The sequence below is a fragment of the Myotis daubentonii genome, chromosome 1 (assembly GCF_963259705.1).
Source record: "Myotis daubentonii chromosome 1, mMyoDau2.1, whole genome shotgun sequence".
Lineage (NCBI taxonomy): Eukaryota > Metazoa > Chordata > Mammalia > Chiroptera > Vespertilionidae > Myotis > Myotis daubentonii.
In genome coordinates, this window is record NC_081840.1 from 77,226,248 (window position 1) to 77,249,343 (window position 23,096).

The 23,096-nt window shown below is 38.9% G+C and overlaps 2 gene segments (V, D, J or C); both read left to right on the forward strand.

Moving 5' to 3' along the window:
- The first annotated feature begins 3,888 nt into the window (after positions 1-3,888).
- LOC132228563 (T cell receptor alpha variable 23/delta variable 6-like) lies at positions 3,889-4,479 on the forward strand. The segment is given in 2 exon segments: positions 3,889-3,988; positions 4,133-4,479. Coding segments are annotated over 2 exon segments (399 nt in total).
- An 8,198-nt stretch (positions 4,480-12,677) lies between these two features.
- On the forward strand, positions 12,678-13,460 carry LOC132228608 (T cell receptor delta variable 1-like). The segment is given in 2 exon segments: positions 12,678-12,784; positions 12,997-13,460. Coding segments are annotated over 2 exon segments (522 nt in total).
- Positions 13,461-23,096: the final 9,636 nt, after the last annotated feature.

Below are 23,096 nucleotides of genomic sequence, written 5' to 3' on the forward strand. Positions count from 1 at the left end.
TGTTTTTTCTTAAATCAAACACTAGTTGTGCTTAGACATTTTATTTAAAATAAATGAAGACAAAGGCTCATCTCTTCAAAGCTTTTAGTTCTTTAACAGAAAACTTTATTAGTGTTGGGTTTTACAATGTTTAAAATTATAGGTGTAACATGTCTATTGAACACATCATCATTATGAAAAGCACTGCTATTTTTTACCAATGAAAATAATTAACAAACTACTTAAATACCCACCATCTTAGGATCTGTGGCAGACCTTGAGATGAGGATTTATGTACCTGAATCAGGAATGGGAAAAGGCCAAAAAAGGGTCCGATTTCAGATGATGTTCCTGACAGCCTGATATTGTGGGAAGCTCTAGAGCATAAATTCTATTAAAGTTTGTCTCATCCTTTGACAGCTGTCAGTGCATATTTCCTATGGGATATTTGAACTTGAGCAGCATTTTTTTTTACTGTTTTTCTTTTATATTCACAACAAACCTAACATCAAGGATGTCTGTCTTTGTTTGAAACCCAACATCAGCAGAAGTAGTTGACATGATATCAGAACTTGTAAAATCATCAACATTTAGGATGATGGGAAAATGAATTTTTCTTTGCAGCTCATTAAAGTCAAAATCATGATGTTTACTATTCTGTATACCTGCTAAGTAACTGAATCCAAAGGAAGATTTTTCAAAGAAGTTATGGAATTACTTTTAGGGTGATTGTGTCCACATAGCAAGAAGGTTATGTATTGTATCAAGAACATACCATTTAAAAAGAATCTCAAGAAAGGATAAATTACCCAGTTTAAAAATGGGCAAAATATTTTAGCAGACTCTTCCTAAAAGATATATAAATGACTAGTAAACACATAAAAAGACTCTCTACATCAGGGGTCAACAAAATATGCCCTAAGAACCAAATCTAGCCAGCATTTACTTTTATAAATAAAGTTGTATTGGAACACAGCAATGCTCACTTATTAATGTACCAGAGGCCTGGTGCATGAAGTTCATGCACAGGTAGGGTCCTTAGGCCTGGCTGGTGATTAGGGCCTATCTGTGGGGTGACCGGTGGGGAAATTGGGGCCCTCCCTTGCACCCACCTTGTCCTGGCACCGCCCACTCACCGGCCCTGCCCCCCTGCCACAAGTCACCATCTGTGGGGCAGCTGGTAGGGCGATTGGGGTCCCTGCTCACACCTGCCTTGGCCTGGTGCCGCCCACTCACCTGCTTCACCATCCTGCTGCGGTCCCACTCTTGTTGGGGCCCATCGGGTCTGGCAGCACCTCCACTGCTGCTGGCTGTCAGCACTGCATTGCCAACACCCGTCATGTTCTGCGTTGCCCCCTGGTGGTCAGTGCACATCTAACTTCTGGTCAGTGGAACTCCCACCTATGGGGACAATTTGCATATTAGCCTTTTATTATATAGGATTATCAATGGCTTTTTTCTTGGTACAATGGCAGACTTGAATAGTTGCAACAGACTGAATGGCCGGCAAAGCCAAAAATATTTACTATTTGACCCTTTATGGAAAAAGTTTGCCAACATCTGTTCTACATCATTAGTTATCATGGAAATGCATGAGATCACTATACACCCATTATGTTGACTAAAACAAAATGATGACTATATCAAGTAGAATCTAATTTATAATTTATTTAAAAACATGTTCATTTAGTAGGGCTCACCATGATCGGATGTTTATAGTATAGGAGGAAGGAAAGCCTTATGCAGTGACTCACCCTGATGGCCAATTTTTGCTTCTGAAGGGACTCTAGGGCAGACAAGATGCTACTAAGAATATTTCAGGACCCTTGTTTTCTATTGGTGTGCCCAGATCCCAACCAATGCCTCCAGATCTGCTTGGGATACACCTCAGTAAAGAGTACCAAAGGTTTCATAGTGGACCTCAACAAAATCTCCTTCTATCTGAAGAAATCATTGGCTCAAGAAGACTAAGATATTTATTTCAATGCTGTGATTGACACAATGGTTGCTGAGCACACTTTTAAGAAGCTGTAGAAAATTGTTCAGTGTAACTTTTCTAAATGGCCACAAAGGGGCAATGCTGCTTTGGAGAAGATAAATGTTGCACATACATATATTCATCAAGTAGGTAGCAATTATCCTTTTAAAAAATCTAGTATTATTAACTAATCCTTTGTTTCAATTGATATCTATTAATCATGTATGTATGTATGTATCCATCCACCTAAATAATATGTGTCTCTTCTAATCTAACCAGTTTGAAAAAAAATAACTTTGGAAACCAACAATTCTTTGAATAATACATATTGCCCTTCAAGGTTAGGGCCACATTAGCTTCCCTAATATAAATTTCTAATGTTTTTACCCATGAACAGCCCAATATCCAGCCGCACTAATCCATGTACAGAATTCTCTTATCCCATTTTTTTACTGGGAAATCTATTGATGGGATGGTGTAAGTCTCAGTTCAAGCATCTCCTGCAACAGAACCCTTCTCTAGCTGGGCCCAGAAGCACAGTTTTTTATTCTGTTTTTGTCATATCATAGAGATCCTCAATTTTTTTTGATAGGTTTTCTCCAACTGTTCTTGAATATTGGGACTAAGTTGATTGAAGATTGAGACTGTGTCTCTTTCATGAATGAGACCCAAGTATTGCACATTTAGTAGGCACTTATTGGACACTAAGTAAATATATATTAAATATATACATTAATGAACAAATAAATGAAAAAGAAAAAATCACATAAAAAAATCAACAAATAATTTAAAAATCCCCTGAGAGTACTGGGGTTGAATAAACTGAATTATAGCTTGAGGAATAGAGACTCTTATCATTGTCTCCTGTTAGACTATGATGGTGTTTTTCTTTGATTGAATTTGAGATGATATCAAATATAAATAATAAAATTCTCTCTGGACTTCAAAAATGTGCTTCTTATTTATTTTAACTTCTGTTATTGATAATACAGCTCAATCTTACTTTTAAGGCAGTTTTGGAATTTATCTTCAACTTATGTTTGTATACCCTGCTGTGTTAACATGAAAAGCCAAGTTGATTTTTCATATATTTATATCTCATCCATAAGGATAAAGTATAAAAAAATATTCAATGTTTGTTCAAACCCACAATGAGAGCTTCCAAAAATGCTGCATTACTGGATGGCCATGGCCCCATATTTTCTGATGTCTACAGAATTTCTCTATCCTCTCTCATCTATTAGGAGATAAAGCTCCCTAAAATAGATCATTCTGGTACTTGCCAATTTATTTACCCAAATATATCCTTAGAAATATTTAATTTACCTGATTTATAGTTTAGAAGAAATATAAAGACATTAAAATGAATTTAAATATCTTCTGTTATTTATTAGGGGTATGTAAAATATAAACGCATCTGAAAGATTGTAATAAAATTTTAAGTTCCCTGAAGGCAAAGGGATCATCTATTCTCTATGTTTTGATCTATGGCTTTAGTTTGTAATGAGATATTATGCTACTTGTGTGTCCTCAATAGACTTCAATTCATATTTATAATAAAAAAAAGAAATGTTTCTATCTATGCTAATCTTGTGGCTTTGTGAGAATTTCTTTTCCCCACTGTAAAATAATGCAAAATCCATTGACATATCAAAATTGTCCTAGCACACAATTTTAACATTCTAGGCAGTGTGAAGAAAGGAAGAGGAAGATTGAGAGAGATAAATTCTAAACTGATCCTTACCTATATGTGTGTAAGGGATTTTTCATTCCTAATGAAAGTATGTTCAGCAATTCTAAGTTAGGGCAAAAAGAGGAAGTGCTTTCTTTGACAGAAATAGCTGTAAGTGAAAGTATGTGTGAAAGGGTGGAGCCAGTTGAAAGAATAAAAGCAGGTGTGAATTTTTAAACTCATAGTTCCAGCTGGCCGAGAAGACCATAAGATCACTAGAGTTGGCACTAACCTTTGGTTCCAGGATATGGATAAGATCCTGAGAGCATCGTTTTTAATTCTATGGCTTCAACTAGGCTGTGAGTTGTGGAGGAGAAGCTCTGGGCACATCATTAATGTGGGCAAATGAGGAAATTGGGGTTTGGATGAACTCAAGCAGGTAGAAACTTTAAGAAGAAAATATAATTTGGGGAGCCTAATGACTTTTTGTTCTTTTTAAGCAGGGGTGAGCGGCCAACAGAAGGAAAAACGTGACCAGCAGCAGGTGAAACAGAGCCCTCAATCTTTGTTACTCCAGGAAGGAGAGATTTCAATTATGAACTGTACCTATGAGAACAACGCATTTGACTACTTCCCATGGTACCGGCAATACCCTGGTAAAGGCCCTGAATTATTAATAGCCATACGTTCTGTTGAAAATAAAAAAGAAGATGGAAGATTCACAGTTTTTTTCAGCAAAAATACCAAACACTTCTCGTTGCACATCATGGCCTCTCAGCCTGGAGACTCAGCCACCTACTTCTGTGCAGCAAGTGCACAGTGCTCTGCAGCAATCTACAGCCTGTACTGAAACCTGCAGCGAGACTCCAGCCAAATCCTGCCATGTAGATGAAATATTCACACACACATAAAAACCCTGTTTGTCCATTTAAAAGTCTTAATATATTTTAAAGGACCGAAATTATACAGAATTTATTCTTTGACCAAAATGGAATTGATGTAGAAAATCAATGGCAGAAAGATATCTAAAAACTCCCAAATATTTGGAATTTAAGCACTAAACTTTAAAACAAACCATAGGTCAAAGAAGCAATTACAATGAGTATTATAAAATGTATATATGTATATATTCTTTTTTAACATCATGGAATTTATTTTTATTGCTATTAGAGAGAGAGAGAGAGATGAGATATCAGTTGCTTCCCATACCAACCCTGACTGGGAATCAAACCCATGACCTTCCAGTGCATGGGACAATGTTTCAACCAATTGAGCCACACCAGCCAAGGACTGTATTATCAATAACAGAAGTTAAAATAAATAAGAAGACATTTTTGAAAAGCATAATGAAAACACATACATATACATATATGTGAGATACAGCTAACATAGTCTATAGAAGGAAATTTATCACTTAAAATACCTATATTAATAAAGAAGAAAGGTTGGAAAACAATGATCAAAGCTTTCAACAAAAGAATACAGAAAAAGAACAAATTAAAGCCAATGTAAGCTAAAAGAAGGAAATAATAAAAAAGTCAAATTGGTGAAATACAAAACAATAATACAGATAATAAATTAGAAAGTTAATTTTCTGAAAATTATTAATGAAATTGATATATACCTAGCTAGACTTACCAATGAAAAAGAGAGCAAAAACGTTAATTATAAATATAAGGAATGAAGAAAAACATACTACAGACTCTAACATTTAAACTAAAATAAAAGTATATCATTAACAATTTTATGCTACTGAGTAAGAGCATAGACATAGAGCTACACAAATAAGGAAAACTATTTTTTTTTTACAAAGGTGTTAAGTCAGTTCAATGGAGGAAAGATAGTCTAATTAACAAATGATGTATAACAACTGATTATTTATAGGCAAATAATTAAATCTTGCTCTAAACTTCACAACTTACACAAAAAATTTGAGAAGACTCTCAAAATGGATCATTCATCCCAGTGTAAAATGTAATACTATGAATCTTTTAGAAAAAATATAAGAGAAAGTATTTACAACCTAAGGTTAGGCCAAGAGATTTTTGACATGACACCAAAAGAATAACTTAAAGTTCATCAAAATTAAAAAGTTTCCCCTGTAAAAGATACTGTAGAAGAATAAAAAAGACAAACCACAAATTGTTAGGAAATAGTTCCAAAATACATTTCCATCAAAGTAATGGTATTCAGAATATAAAAAAAACTGTCTAAACTCAACAGAAAGAAAACAAACAATGCAATTTAAAAATGGAAAAAGACTCACAAAGACCTTCACCAAAGAGGGTATGAGACAGGGAAATCCTATCTAATAAAAGATAAACATGGTAATTAGCCATACATCTGCTACCCTTCCCATTGGCTAATCAGGGTGATATGCAAAGTAACTGCCAGCCAAGACGGCGGCCGGCAGCCAGGCAGCTTGAAACGAACATGAGGCTTGCTTGCTTCAGTGACGGAGGACTCCAATGTTCCCCGCCTGCTAATGCCGACCTCTGAGCTTGCAGTTTGATACATTGTTACAAATATAGAAGCTAAACAAAACCCCAGAAACCTGCTTTCAGCCAGCCGGGATCTCAGAGCTGGAGTTGAAACAGTGTTTCGATTATAGAACCCAAACAAACCAGATACCTGCTTTCAGCAGCTGAGGCCTCAGAGCTGGAGCCAAGCCACAGAGCTAAAGCTGGCCTAGAATTAAAAAAAAGAAAAAGAAAAAAAGGAGCGGTTGGGAGCTTCAGTCACCCGTCAGCCTGAAAACAGCCCTCAGCCCCTCACCCAGACTGGCCAGGCACCCAGTGGGGACCCCCACCCTGATCCAGGACACCCTTCAGGGCAAACCAGCCGTCCCCCACCCGTGCACCAGGCCTCTATCCTATATAGTAAAAGGGTAATATGCCTCCCGGAACCGGGATCAGTGTGACAGGGGGCAGCGCCCAAACCCCCTGATCGCCCTGCGGCTCTGTGTGTGACAGGGGGCGGGGCCACAACCTCCCTATCTGCCCTGCTCTATTCGTGACAGGGGAAGGCACCCTAACCCCCTGATCAGCCCTGCTCTGTGCCTGATAGGGGGGAGTTCCCCAACCGCCTGATCGCCCTGTGGCTCTGTGTGTGACAGGGTGCGGCACCCCAACTCCCCCCCCCCCCCGCATGGGCCCTGCTCTGTGTGTGACAGGGTAGAGCCATAACCTCCCCATTGGCCCTGCCCTGAGTGTGACAGGGTGCGGCGCCCCAACCCCCTGATCCACCCTGCTCTGTGTGTGACAGGGGGCGGTGCCCCAACTCCCCTATCGGCCCTAATAAGTATATAAAATAATATAGATGTTCTACATCATCAACCATTAGGGAAATGTAAATTAAAACCACAATGAGACAGTACTTCACATCTACCAGAAAAGTTAAAATAAAAAAATCATTGATTATACCAAGTTCTAGCAAGGATGAAGAGGAATTGAATCACTTGTACATTGCTGGTGAGTGAGTGGTACAATCACTATGGAACATAGTTCAGCAGTTTCACATACAGTTAAAATTTCATTTACCTTACAACTTAGCAATCACACTCCTGGTTCTTATGCTAGAGAAATGAAAAACTCAAGTTTGCAATGTTTTTATAACTTCTGTGCGAGTCAAAAATTATTCAAAATAAAAAGTAAGCATGTGATACAGCCAGATTCAGAAACATTGCCAATTGGCATGTAAACAGGCAACCACTTCAGCAGTTTCTCATAAAATTAAACATACATCTACCACAACCCAGCGATTCTACTTCTAAGCATTTACCCAAGGGAAATGAAAACATATGTCCTCAAAAAGACTTGTATACGATGGTCATAGTAGCTTTATTCATAATAGCAATTAACTAGAGAAAATGTCCACATGTGACAGATTATATAAATTGTGCTATACATATATAATGGAATATCAGTCAGCTGTAAAATGGACAGAACCACTGTTACTCATAACAACATAGATAAACTCAATAACATAATGCTTAGCAAGATTCCAGATACAAAACATCTTTTTGATTCCATTTACATGATATTCTAAAATAGGCAAACTGACCCTCAGTCAAATAATGCACAATGATGGTTATCTCTGTGAGCTGGGAACTTTGGGGGTACAAGGAATCTTAATGGAGTGAAGGAAATAATCTATAGCTTGATAAGGGTATGGCATACAAGTCTGAAATTTCAAACTCTTGAGCATGTTTTCATATGTCTTTCGGCCTTCTGTATGTCCTCTTTCGAAAAGTGTCTATCTAGGTCTGTTGCCCATTTTTTTATTGGATTGTTTATCTTTCTATTGTTAAGTTGTATGAGTTCCCTGTAAATGTTGGAGATTAAACCCTTATCGGTGATATCATTGGCAAATATGTTCTCCCATGCAGTGGGTCTTCTTGTTTTGTTGGTGGTTTCCTTTGTTGTGGAAAAGCTTTTTATTTTGATGTGGTCCCATTTGTTTATTTTCTCTTTAATTTCCATTGTCCTAGGAGCAGTATCAGAGAAGAAATTCCTTCGGCATATGTTTGCGATTTCTCTGCCTGTGGATTCATCTAGTATTTTTATGGTTTCCCATCTTACATTTAAGTCTTTTATCCATTTTGAGTTTATTTTTGTGTATGGTGTGAGTTTCTGGTCTAGTTTCATCCTTTTGCATGTATGGGGGGACATCTAATGCTAACTATTTTTGATGAGCTGAAAAAGAGACCAATATTTGATAATATTTGTAATAGAAAAATTAGAAAATACTTAATGTAGTAGGCTAAATTATGACCTTCAAACATGTCCATGTCATAATCTCAGGAATGTGTGAATATATTATCTTGTAGAGAAAAAGGAACTTTACAGATGTGTTTATTTGAGGAACTTGAGATGGTGAGATTATTCTGGATTATCCAGGTGGGCCCAATGTAATCAGAAGGATGCTTATAACATTGAAATAGCACAGTCAGAGGAGAAAAGGTGATGTGATAATAGAACCATACGGAGAAAGGGTCATGTGATGAGGGAGTTAAGACAGACTCTAGAAGCTGGAAAAGGCAAGGAAACAAATTATTCCCTTCAGCTTCCAATCAATTTTAAAACCCTTAGAAAAAAGAATAATTTAATTAAAATATATATATTACCAAAAGCAATTCAAGGAGAAATACAAAAACTGAATAGATGTATAGTCATTAAGGTAATTTGATAATTAGAAGTAAAAATTCCTAGAGAATCAATAATAATAAAAGTGCAATATGCAAATCGACCGAACTGCCAAACAGCAGAACAACCATCCGGACTACCACACTATGACACCCACTGGCGCCAGGCCAGCCAAGGTGGGTTCGATGCTATTGGTTGGGGCCCCAGCCATTACCCATGATCGCCCCACAAAGGTAGTTTCCAGAGGTGGGGCTGGGAAGCTGGTTTAAATAGGTGAAGGTGGTAAAAAGTACAAACTTCCAGTTATAAATAAGTCATGGGGATGTAATGTACAACATGGGACTGTAGTTTAAAAATAATATACATATAATTTTTGAGAACTCCCCTGGCTCTCAGAGTTTGTTTTGCTTCTTTTTTCTAGTTGTTTGAAAAATTGGATAAGAAATTTGAAATAGTAGGTATATCTGATTGAAATAGCTTCACTGGGTTAAAAGGTACAAGATGAAAATATAATGTCTAGGTTGGAATGTGTGGTCAGCATCAAAGGATAGCCACTATCCAAGATGTAAGAGTTTAGAAAGAATAGAAAAGATCTGGGAACCTTAATAGTGATTCTGTGGCTTCATAAGGTATGGGGAATTACTATAAAGAACCAAGGATAATCTGAGGGTAGTTTACCATAGAATAACTCAATTGTTCTCATTTGGGTTTCTTTGGGAGGTGAACAAATTAAAAAAACACTTTTATTTGATAATTTGACAGGAACTCCACTAGGTGAATTTTTAGGATAAAGTGGAGAAGAATCTTTATTCCTTCAATGTCTACAGAGAAAAAATATTGTTATTTTGGAAAAACATTTATACCATTAGTAGTTTAGAATATTTTTACTTAAATAACAGTATTTGGGGACAGATTTTGATAACTATAATAAGAATTAGAGGCCTGGTGCACGGATTCATGCACGAGTGGGGTCCCTCGGTCTGGCCTGAAGGGATTGGGCCAAAACTGACTCTCCAACATCCTGAAGGGGTCCTGGACTGTGAGAGGGTGCAGGCCAGGCTGACGGATCCAAACAGTGCATGAATCTATGCCAGCCGTGGGCAAACTATGGACTGCGGGCCGGATCCGGCCCATTTGAAATGAATAAAACTAAAAAAAAAAAAGACCGTACCCTTTTATTTAATGATGTTTACTTTGAATTTATATTAGTTCACACAAACACTCCATCTATGCTTTTGTTCCAGCCCTCCGGTCCAGTTTAAGAACCCACTGTGGCCCTCGAGTCAAAAAGTTTGCCCACCCCTGATATGCACTGGGCCTCTGACATCTCCTGATGGGTCAGGGATGCAGGTGAAGCAGATTTGGGCCAACAGTGCCCCAGCAGCAACCTAACCCACAGCCAATTCTGCGAGGAATCAGGCTCCCTCCTCTACTGGTTAGAGCGTCTGTCCCCAGTGGTCATTGTGCATCATAGTTGATGAATGGTTGAATGGTCAGATGGTTGCTTAGGCTTTTATATATACACTGAGTGGCCAGATTATTATGACCACCTGACGTTTGTAGGCAAATCAACTATAATTTTGCGCTGAAGTTGCTAGAGGGCCAGATCGTTACAAACGTCTGAATAACACAACATACCTAAGTATCATTGTTGATCAGGTTCATCCTATCATGTTGATGGCATATCCCAATGGAGATGGCTTCTTCCAACAAGACAATGCGCCATGCCACGGTGCTCGTATTGTGCAGGAGCGGTTTCAAGAACATGAGGGAGCCTTTACCTTGCTTCGGTGGCCCCCACAATCACCAGATCTCAATCCAATTGAGCATTTGTGGGACGAAGTTAAAAGAGCCATCAGGCAGCTGGTTCCACAACCATCAAATCTCACAGAACTGGACAGTGCTATTCATCAGGCATGGTGTCAGATTCCTCACATCACCTTTCAACATCTCGTGGAGTCAATGCCAAGAAGAATTGCCGCAGTATTGAAGACAAAAGGTGGCCCAACAAAGTACTGATGGGGTGGTCATAATAATCTGGCCACTCAGTGTATATAGATGTAGAACTGCACCAAACAATATACCTGCATTCATGGCAACATTGTGGCCAAATATTTGAATTTAGAAGATCTATATGAATCCTCTCTTTCTAGAACTTCTAATAAACCATACAGAGTTACATTAAAAATAACTATTATTTCACTGCTGTTACAATTTAGTATTTCAATATGCACTGGAGAGATTACAGAAGTCAGAAACTTATTTCGATATCATTTGTCTGAGAGGTGTTTGTTGTGAAGTTACCAGTTTTCCTGGTTTGGTGGGTAAGGAGGAAGGAAAGGAGGTAATGACTTGTTTGTCTCTTGTAGGGAAGCCAAGGATCAGTGAGCACATTTCACCTTAGACATCAGGTTGGAGGCAACAGAGCAATCAAAACATGAATGAATATTTGCAATTACAGCCATACTTAGAAATAAATTTGTTTTAGATAAGCACCTTGTTCTTATCAAATATTAACTTACTAAGCTTTGATTATTTTAAGTAATAAATATCCTTCCAATTCCTCCTTCAATATTAAGCTTTATGCTTGTCCTTTACCAGATTTAATCACATCATTAAATCACAGATAAAGGTAAAATAATGCTTGAGACAGCCCAAATCTCCCAACTTGGGTGTCACAACCCATTCAAATTTGACCCAGTTAGAATCGACATTTCAAAGGCTGCTGCTATATGCACCTATACTACCAGGAACACAGAGGAGGGCCATTTCAACAAGAGAAATATCCTATGTCCTGCTACTCCCCAGACTGCTGTGGCTATTCATGGTCTCCTCTACTAGTTACAAATACTTGCAAACCAGGGCACTGGATACCTGTCCACAGTGAGAGATGAAATGGGATAGAGAAGTAGACATCTCAACTAATTATAAACTTTCTTCCCTCTACTACTTTTTGGTAAGTTATTTATTTTGAACTTACTATCAATGAACTGGCACTGTTTCAGAAACCTTGTCAGTGCTTTCTTTTCTAGTTGTCTATTTGCCTTTTGTACTTTTAGATTAATTAATTCATTAAAAATAATGATACCAAATGGAATATTTGACAGCTATATTCCACATTATCACGTAACAGCTCACAAAACTTCAGCCACTAACTTCTGTGGTTGATGTGTATTAAGTGCTTGCAGCTTATAGCTATCACATTCTATAGAGTGGATTGTAGCATTGTGTCACAGAGAGATCTGGCATGCTTATCTTGACTTTATTTTACAAATAAAATACCCAGCCATGGAATTTAACATGTAAGACTGAACACTTTGAACTAATGGGATAGAAAATGTGACATCAGGAAAATTCTAGGATAGATGAACTAGTAAATACAATTCTTCTTATGGAGACAACAGGACTGAAGTTCCTGATCTTCCTCAGAGTTTTAGAAGAATTTTGGATAGGATTGCTTTTCATCAAGAAATCCAAAGATCTGTGAGGTATTCTAAAAACTTTCATTGGATTCTGGATGGAAAAAAGTAAGTACAGGCTAAATTAGTGACCAGTAAGTAGATTATAAGGATGGTTCACAGCACATAATAAAATATATTTTAAATAGGACCCCCAAATTTTTCTTCTGAAAATGATCAATGTATGTCAACTGGTTCAATTTTCAGTTCTGCTCAGCTCCGACCTTTAATACTAATTGCTTTCTCCATGACCCATTTCAGGTACTGCCTAACTTAATTACCAGCGAAAAACAAGTAGACAAAATAAAGGTTTGGAGAGAGCCAGACTCTTTTGTCATCTGTTCATAGAGCATGTGGTCAATGAACATAAGAAACCCTATTTCCTGTTTGGGAGAGCAGCATCAGAACCCAGGAACTACGTATATACATGTACAGGCACTCAGAGCCACCAAACTCTCAGCTTGGGCAGAACCAGACACATCTGTGTAGAGGAATATGTGCCACATGCCGTTCTCCAGCCTGCTGTGGGGATTCCTGGCCTTCATCTTCTCTGGTAGGGATGGTTCCAAACATGGGCGAGAATGTTAAGGATGAAAGGATAGCGCACAGGCCTGTGGTATTTCACATGGACTTGAGGAGGGAAAAGGAAGGGAGAAAAGCAAGCAGATTGCGATTTCAATTTGGTCTGTTGTTGAGTCCTGAATTATTCTCTTACAGTATTTTATTAGCTACATCAGCTCTGTTTTCTGATTTCCACCCCCACAGGATCCAGCATGGCTCAGAAAGTTATTCAAGACCAAGCAGAAACAATCAAGCAAGAGGGGGCACTAGTCACCACCCTGAACTGTCGGTATGAAACAAGTGACAGCGTCTACTATATATTTTGGTATAAGCAGCTGACAAGTGGAAAGCTCATTTTCCTTATTCATCAGGCTTCTTCTGGCCAGAATGAAAAGGATGGCCGCTATTCTATAAACTTCCAGAAAGCAGCTAAATCCATCAGCCTCACCATTTCAACCTTACAGCTGGAAGATTCAGCAAAATATTTCTGTGCTCTCTGGGAACTCACGGTGTTTAAAGTAATGGTACAAGCTGAACAAAAACCCCAGAGCTCAGTAAGAGAATCCCCCCACTGCAGAAGCCAAGCTGCAATGCACACCTGCAGATCCCAGACACAAAATAGCAGTGACTATGGTTGCCTAATCTGTGGTCTGGATCAGAAGACTTAATTCTAGGTAAAACCTCTTTCTATGTCATTTGGAAACAGGTGTCCAATGTAACTTTCTTCTAATACATTGTCAGTCATAAAAAAGATGCTCACATACAAATCTGGGTCTTGTTATCTGGAATCATCATAAAAATAATTTCCTTAGATCTTTTCTCTGAGGGGTTGAGTCAATTAGGGTGCAATCAGAGAAGCAGAACCACCACACTGATGTAGAATAAGAAATTAATTATAAGGATTAGAATTCATGCAATTGCTGGAGCTGGTGGAGGAGTCTACAATGCTCTGTGCTTGCATCTGGTAGTGAACCTAAATTTACTATAAGTCAGCTAGAGTAGCATTTGTGAAGGGAAGTTGAACATGGACAAAAGCATGGACCAACTGTGGTCTGTAAAGATATAGTAGAACTCATGAGTACCATTGGAAGCCATAAAGACAAACTAAAACTTGTCTGTCTCTTGCCTCCTTCAATCTCATAGTGGTGAGTGACATTCGGGAAAAGTGGGTGTCATTTGCCAGCAAGCTACTTGCATACTTGGCCCAAGACAAACAGAAGCTGAAGGAGTAGATCTGGCAGGAGGTGGAGTTATGAGTCAGCAATAAGATGAGATATCAGATCAGAAGCAACGCGTGTGGGTGCCTGGAGCCCTGCACCAACATGCAGAACAAAAAAAAAAAAATATGGCTGCTGCATCACTACTACCTTCTAAATCTTGCACAAGTCTCTTGCATATCCAATCCTAACCCAGAATAATAAAATAAATATATTTTCAGATGGTTACAAAGCAACCACAGGGCCCCATAAAAACCAAACTAACAGAGAGGACACAAAGTTCATTTATCCATCTTTGGGTGATATACTTCCTTCTTTCTACTCTCCCATAGATATCCTTTAGCTTAATTACTGAAATATAAAGAGATACTGTATAAGATTAATTTTTACTAGCATACCTTATGCTACTACATGTAGACAAACAGAAGAGAGAAGTAAAAAACGGTTAATAAATACATAAATATATTTATATCAAATAAGAAAGAATTTTTTATAATTATTCTAGTCTTGTTTCTGCAAAGGATTTCAGGATTGTAGCTGGTATTTATAAAAACCTCTTCCATTACCCACTCCAAAATCTCTTTGCTCATAGCAAGCATCTCCACTTACTGCTATACTTGATTTTCTGTAAAAACAAGCTCCTTATTCATGGAAATACTATGTGGAATGTCATAAGTTGAATAAGGAATTTTTCAAGTCCACCACTATGGTTTTGGTAGAAGCATTGCAGACATTGCAGACAAATCCATATAATCTTGCTAAAACCAAGATAAAATTGAAACATGTGCTGCAAATCATCATTAAGAATGATGCCTGACTTCTCATCAGAAGCAATAGATACTACTCCTGAAATACTCCAAGCATGTTGTCATATCAAACTTGGCCTCTTGCCTTTGTCCTCTCTGCCTGTAATGCTACCTGCTCAAATATCTGCATGGTATACCTCTGAAGTTCCTTTACATTTTTACTCAAATGTCACCACTTTGTGAAGCCTTATCTAAATCTCTATATCCCTTCCTTGAGAATGCTAGCATACCCCAAGTATCAAAAAAGAAGCTCTTTCCTGAAGCATTGCCACCTGGTGTTCTACTAAAATATTTTGTGATGCTTACCCTGGCTTCCCTGCTGCCCTCCAGTGTTCATGGGTTAACAGTGTCAAAGCCTAGTCACATTAGGAGCTACCATTGCTAAATCAAATTCAATAACCTTCCCATTGAGAAACAGAAACAGCCTTTAACACTGTCCTGCACTAGAGATTGAGAGGTGTAGAGGATTTACCTAATACACAGTCACAAACCCAAACAGACAACCAAACTGGGGAAACAAAGAAAGAACCCCTAATTGAAAGAACTAGAGAGTTCTCCAGAAGAAGAGATAAATGAAGTAGAGATAAGAAATTTATCTGAAACAGAGTTCAGAGTAATGATGTTAAAAATGCTCAATAGTATGAAAAAAGATATAGTAACTATGAAAACAGAAAGTCTGAGATAAAGAATGAAATAACATAATAAAGAACACATTGAAAGGAATACACAGCAGATTAGGGGAAGCTTAGGATCAAATCAGTGAATTTCAAGATAGAGTTGAAAATATCACTCAATTTGAGAACCAAAAAGAAAAAAAAAACAATTAAAAAACAGAAGAACAGCTTGAGGGAGTTGTGAAACAATGTGAAGTGTAACAATATTAGAATAGCAGGTGTGCCAGAAGAGGCAAAAAGGGAGAAAGGAATAGAGAAGGTGTTTGAAGAAATAATGGTAGAAAACTTCCCTAACCTGGTAAAGGAAAAAGTCACACAAGTTCAGGAGGCACAGAGAACCCCAAACAAGAAGAACTCAAACAGACCCACACCCAGACACATCATAATTAAAATGCCAAAAATTAAAGACAAAGAGAGAATCTTAAAGGCAGCGAGAGAAAAGAAAACTTTTACCTACAAAGGAGTCCCCATAGGGCTGACACCTGATTTCTCATCAGAAACTCTACAGGCCAGAAGGGAATGGCATGAAGTACTCAAGGTAATGGAAAGCAAGGAGCTGAGACCAAGATTACTATATCCAGGAAGGCTATCATTCAAAATAGATGATCAAATAAAGAGCTTCCCAGACCAAAAAAAGGCTAAAGGAGTTCATCACCACCAAGCCAGCATTACAAGAAATGATAAAGGGATTTCTGTAAGGAATTGCTGAGAAAAAAAACACACAAAAAAACAGAGAGAGAAACTTAGCCATAAAGAATTAAAATGGCGGAGAAACTAAGATGGCAGAATAGGGAAACACCGAAAGTGCTGCCTCCTACAACAACTTTAAAACACAATAAAAAGACAAAACGGACATCGTCCAGAACTTACAGGAAGGCTGGCGGAGTGGAAATTCTACAACTAGAAGGAGAGAGAAGAGCACATTGAGGGTCAGGAGCTGCGGAAGTAAAATGCAAAAGTACGGAGGCTCGAGAGTGTGCGGAAAGGGGCTGGTACCTGAGGACGTGGCTGTCTTTTTGAATCGGGAGGGAGTCACAAGCTCCCAACTGCTCTGAACTCTGGTTCCGGGAAGTCTCTGGGGACCCAAGAATCATACGGGGAGAAACTGGACTGTCTGGCAGCAGGCAGAACTCGGAACTCAAGGACAGCTTTCCCTCAGAGGCACTTGCAGCAATTAAATTATCAGGACACTGAGACGCGCGGCCCCTTAGGGCAGGGCTGAGAATCCGCCATAGTTCCTTGCTCCGCCCTTTGATTCCCTGAGACCCCGCCCCACCCAGGCTGCAGCAGAGGCTTTTGCATATGAATGCCCTGGCCCTTTGCAACCTGAAAATTACCTAACAAACTGCAGCTGGGCCACAGACCCAGAACTTCCAAGAGAAGGCCCAAGGCCCCACAGCAGCTTGCATTGCTTCACAGCTGGGCCTCATCAGGGCACCTCCAAACTCCAAAAAAGGAAGGGGAATCTGCAGTTCTCTTCATAGCTCCTGCTGGGTAACCTCCAAGAGCCAGTGTACCCAGTGGTCAGAGGGGGACCATCCAGATTACAACTCCTCAGATCCATAAGGGACACACTCAGGGGGAAGACTCAGTGATCACCAAAGCCCCACTGAAGCAAGTCTTGCCCCAGAAAGGTGTCTTTAGCACAGAAGTTCTCCCACTGCAGACACAGCCGATTCTCACTGCCAATTGGCCTGGAGGTCAATTCCTTCCAGTGATCCTACAACAATCAAGGCATAACTACAACAAGACTGTGCACAAAGCCCACAAGGGGGTGCACCAAGAGTGTCCACCTCAGGTAACGGGGGAGGCTGAGCCACTGGGCCCTACAGGACACCTAGCACACAAAACCACACTACCAACACAGGGAAGCATAAAAAATGCGGAGACAAAGAAACAAGTCACAAATGACAGAAATGGAGGAAAGCAAATGACTGGATATAGAGTTCAAAACCACGTTTATAAGGTTTTTCAAGAATTTTATGGAAACCGCCGATAAATTTAGTGAGACCCTCAAGAAATCTAGTGAGAACCTCGAGCATATGAAAAAGGACCAACTAGAAATTAAGCACACACTGACTGAAATAAAGAATAATATACAGAGATCCAACAGCAGACAAGAGGATCCCAAGAATCAAGTCAAAGATTTGAAATACAAAGAAACAAAAAATACCCAACCGAAAAACGAAAAAAGAAAAGAGATTCCAAAAATATGAAGATAGTGTAAGGAGCCTCTGGGACAACTTCAAGCGTACCAACATCAGAATTATAGGGATACCAGAAGAAGAGAGAGGGCAAGATATTGAAAACCTATTTGAAGAAATAATGACAGAAAACTTCCCCTACCTGGTCAAAGAAATAGACTTAAAAGTCCAGGAAGCGCAGAGAACCCCAAACAAAAGGAACCCAAAGAGGACCACACCAAGACACATCATAATTAAAATGCCAAGAGCAAAAGACAAAGAGAGAATCTTAAAAGCAGCAAGAGAAAGAAAGTCAGTTACCTACAAGGGAATACCCATACGACTGTCAGCTGACTTCTCAACAGAAACCATGCAGGCCAGAAGAGAGTGGCAAGAAATATTCAGTGATGAGTAGCAAGAACCTACAACCAAGATTACTTTATCCAGCAAAGCTATCATTCAGAATAGAAGGTCAGATAAAGAGCTTCACAGATAAGAAAAAGCTAAAGGAGTTCATTACCACCAAACCAGCATTATATGAAATGCTGAAAGGTATTCTTTAAGAAGAGGAAGAAGAAAAAGGAACTCTTACCATTTGCCACAGCATGGATGGAACTGGAGAGCGGATAAATACCACATGATCTCACTCGTTTGTGGAATATAATGAACAACATAAACTGATGAACAAGGACTGATCCAGAGACAGAGAAGCATTGATTGGACTGTCGGGCCTTGGAGGGAAGGTAGGGGAGGGTGGGGGTAAGGGGGAAAGATCAATCAAAGGACTTATATGCAAGCATATAGGCCTAACCAATGGACACGGACAATGGGGGGGGGGGGCGGTGAGGGCATGAGCGGGGGGGGGTGTAGGAGGTAACGTGGGGATAAGGACACATATGTAATATCTTAATCAATAAAAAATATATTTAAATTCGGAAAAAAAAAGAATTAAAATGGCTATAAATAAATACCTCTCAATAATAACCCTAAATGTAAATGGATTAAATGCTCTAATCCAGTGGTTCTCAACCTTTCTAATGCCGCGGCCCTTTAATACAATTCCTCATGTTGTGGTGACCCCCAACCATAAAATTATTTTCCTTGCTACTTCATAACTGTAATTTTGCTACTGTTATGAATCATAATGTAAATATCTGATATGCAGGATGTATTTTCATTGTTACAAATTGAACATAATTAAAGCATAGTGACTAAACACAAAAACAATATGTAATTATATATGTGTTTTCCGATGGTCTTAGGCAGGGGTGGGCAAACTTTTTGACTAGAGGGCCACAATGGGTTCTTAAACTGGACCAGATGGCCGGAACAAAAGCATGGATGGAGTGTTTGTATGAACTAATATAAATTCAAAGTAAACATCATTACATAAAAGGGTACGTTTTTTTTTTTTCAATAGTTTTATTCATTTCAAACGGGCCGGATCCGGCCCGCGGGCCGTAGTTTGCCCACGGCTGGTTAGGTGACCCCTGCGAAAGGGTCGTTCAACCCCCAAAGGGGTCGCGACCCACAGGTTGAGAACCGCTGCTCTAATTCAAAGGTGTAGGATAGCTGAAGGGATACAAAAACATGATCCAACTATATGCTGTCTACTAGAGGCCCACTTCAAAACAAAAGACACACACAGGATGAAAGTGAAGAGATGAAAAAAATTTTTTTCATGAAAATGGAAAAGAAAAAAAGCTGGAATAGCAATACTCATATCCCAAGAAATAGACTTTAAAATGAAGGCCATCACAAAAGACAACAAAGGTCGCTACATAGTACTAAAGGGATTGATCCAACAAGAGTACATAACCCTGGGAAACATTTATGCACCCAATATAGATGCACCTAAATATATATATAAAAAAATTTCTAGAGGACTTTAATGAAGAGATTGACAATACAGTCATAGTAGGGGACTTTAACACCCCTTTGACTTCCCTGCACAGATCTTCCAGACAAAAAGTTAACAAGGAAACAGAGACTCTAAAGGACACACTGGATCAAATGGATCTAACAGACATTTATAGAACATTTCACCCCAACACAACAGAATATACATTCTTCTCAAGTGCACATGGATTCACAAAAGTATGGAGTTTTATCAAAAAATTAAAAATGAAACTCCCATTTGACCCAATAATCTCACTTCTAGGAATATACCCCAAGAAATCAGAAACACAAGTCAGAAAGGATATATGTACCCCTATGTTCATAGCAGCACAATTTACAATAGCTAAGATTTGGAAGTAGTCTAATTGCCCATCACCAGATGAGTAGATTAAAAATACTGTGGTACATGTACAGAATTGAATACTACGCTGCAGTAAAAAAGAAGGAACTCTTACCATTTGCAACAGCATTGATGGACCTGGAGAGCATCATGCTAAGCAAAATAAGCCAGTTGGAGAAAGATAAATATCATATGGTCTCACTCATTAGTGGAATATAATGAACAACATAAACTGATGAATAAAAATAGAGCCAGAGAGGGGAAATATACTAGAATATAATAGAAGTAGTCCTGTTATTTGCAGATTCTTAATATTTCCTACAACTTTTGTGATACCATACTATGTTAGTACAGTTTTGGTAATATTATCATACTTAACATCTTTTTATTCTTGAAATATTAATGTTTATTGCATTTAATATTATTATTCTTTCTTAAATAATTGGTGTTTATTGCATGCAACATTATCATATTTAAAATCATTTTTCTTGAGATACTAATGTTTATTTATTTTTTTTTTGGCTAATTAAATCTTTATTGTTCAGATTATTACATTTGTTCCTTTTTTTTTCCCCCCCATAACTCCCCTCCTCCCAGTTCCCGCCCCACCCTCCGCCCTCACTCCCCACCCACTGTCCTCATCCATAGGTGCACGATTTTTGTCCAGTCTCTTCCCACATCTCCCACACCCCTTTCCCCCACAAGAATAGTCAGTCCATTCCCTTTCTATGTCCCTGATTCTATTATAATCAACAGTTCATTCTGTTCATCAGATTATTTATTCACTTGATTCTTAGATTCACTTGTTGATAGATGCATATTTGTTGTTCATAATTTGTATCTTTACCTTTTTCTTCCTCTTCCTCTTCTTAAAGGATACCTTTCAGCATTTCATATAATCCTGGTTTGGTGGTGATGAACTCCTTTAGCTTTTCCTTATCTGTGAAGCTCTTTATCTGACCTTCAATTCTGAATGATAGCTTTGCTGGATAAAGTAATCTTGGTTGTAGGTTCTTGGTATTCATCACTTTGAATATTTCTTGCCATTCCCTTCTGGCCTGCAAAGTTTCTGTTGAGAAATCAGCTGACAGTTGTATGGGTATTCCCTTGTAGGTAACTGAGTTTCTTTCTCTTGCTGTTTTTAAGATTCTCTCTTTATCTTTTGCTCTTGGCATTTTAATGATGATGTGTCTTGGTGTGGTCCTCTTTGGATTCCTTTTGTTTGGGGTTCTCCGCGCTTCTTGGACCTGTAAGTCCATTTCTTTCACCAGGTGGGGGAAGTTTTCTGTCATTATTTCTTCAAATAGGTTTTCAATATCTTGCTCTCTCTCATCTTCTGGCACCCCTATAATTCTGGTGTTGGTACGCTTGAAGCTGTCCCAGAGGCTCCTTACACTATCCTCGCATTTTTGGATTCTTTTTTCATTTTGCTTTTCCGGTTGGGTGTTTTTTGCTTCCTCGCATTTCAAATCTTTGACTTGATTCTTGCGCTCCTCTGGTCTGCTGTCGGGCGTCTGTATAATATTCGTTATTTCAGTCTGTGTGTGCTTAATTTCTAGTTGGTTCCCCAATATAAGATCGAGGGTCTTATTAGTTTTCGTGTAGATCTCATTAAGTTTATCGGCAGCTTCTAAACAGTTCTTGAGAGACCCTAAAAGTGTGGTTCTGAACTCTATTTCTTCCATTGACAATTTTGTCCTGTTTCTTTGTCTCCGCATTTTGTTATGCTTCCTTGGTGCACCCCCTAGTGGTCTTTGTTCGCAGTCTTATAGATAAATCTTGATTGTTGTAGCTAATTCCAGGGAGGGTTTGACCTCCAGGCCAAGTGGCTATGAGAATCAGCTGTGTCAGCAGTGAGAGAACTTCTGTCCTCTAGGGAGGTGTTAATCTAGCCTTTGCCTGAGGCTATCCGGCAAATGGTTCGGCGCTGGGCTTGGGCGGGGCGGGTCGCACAGGATCAACAGGGTGGGCTGGAGAGAGCAGTTATGGCGGCTCTCAGTCCTGTCCCCAGGGGCTCTGCCTCTCTGAGTCCCAGCACCCGCTGCAAAGCTCGGAGAGAAAGCTGCACTCGCTCTGACCGAAGCCAGACAGTCCCGCTTCTCCCGTTTGAGTCTGGGTCCCTAAAGACTCGCCCGGATCTGGTGCTCAGAGTCTGCGACTCCCTCCCGATTGAAAACAACAACTGCGCCCTCCACCGCCAGCCCGCTCCTCGCACTCCGCACCTCAGAATTTGACTTCACCACTGCGCCTCCTCTGAGTGTCCGTATGCATTTCTCTTTCCTCCTAGTTGTAGGACTTCCACTCAGCCAGCGTTCCTGTGGTTCTGGGTGATGTCCCTTCCGTTTTTTGGTTTCACTTTTGAAGTAGTTGTTCAAAGCAGCAAACTCTGGCGTTAACCTATGCCGCCATCTTGGTTCTCCCGAGATACTAATGTTTATTGCATGTAACATTATTACATTTAAAATCATTTCTCCTTGAAATAAAAAAAAAAATGAAAAAAGTAATAACCTTCCCATTGCTGTAATCATGCAAGATAGGACTCAGGAGGACTGATTGGGTTTTAATCTTTTGCCCTCCCAGATGTGAGTGATTGACTTCAAAATGACAAATATAATAGATGGGAATGTTTTAGGTTGTAGAGTAATAGAATGTCTTGGAAATAGAGCTTTGCATTTTGCATGAACTGAGAGTTTTTTTGTTTGGTTTGTTTGTTTGTTTGTTTGTTTTTGCTGTTAAATGAAATTATGTTTATTTCTCTGTCCTGTATTGTACTATAGAAATATCCTGAAAAGTGGGAGAAAGAGCCAATCATGGGAGAAAATAAACCACTGTAGGGAACACTGCTTGTTAGAATATTTGACCCAATCTTTCAATATAACATTCAAATGCACTGAATCCCATTAACAGCAAGAAACATGATAGACCATGGATACTTAGGATAATAAATGAAATATGCTACATAAATTATAAAACACACCTGAGGAAAAAGTTGAAAACATCTTGTGGACAGACTCCACTGCAATCTCATTTCAGATTGTATATTTCATCCCCTCAGTATTTTATACATTGCATGCATCTGGTTGAGTGCCTAAGGTAGGAAGTTATTATGCTGAGTTATTTTCATGTTCTCATTTAATTTTTGTTGGAATTTTTCAAGGTTGATTTCATCCTCCTTTATGGAGGCA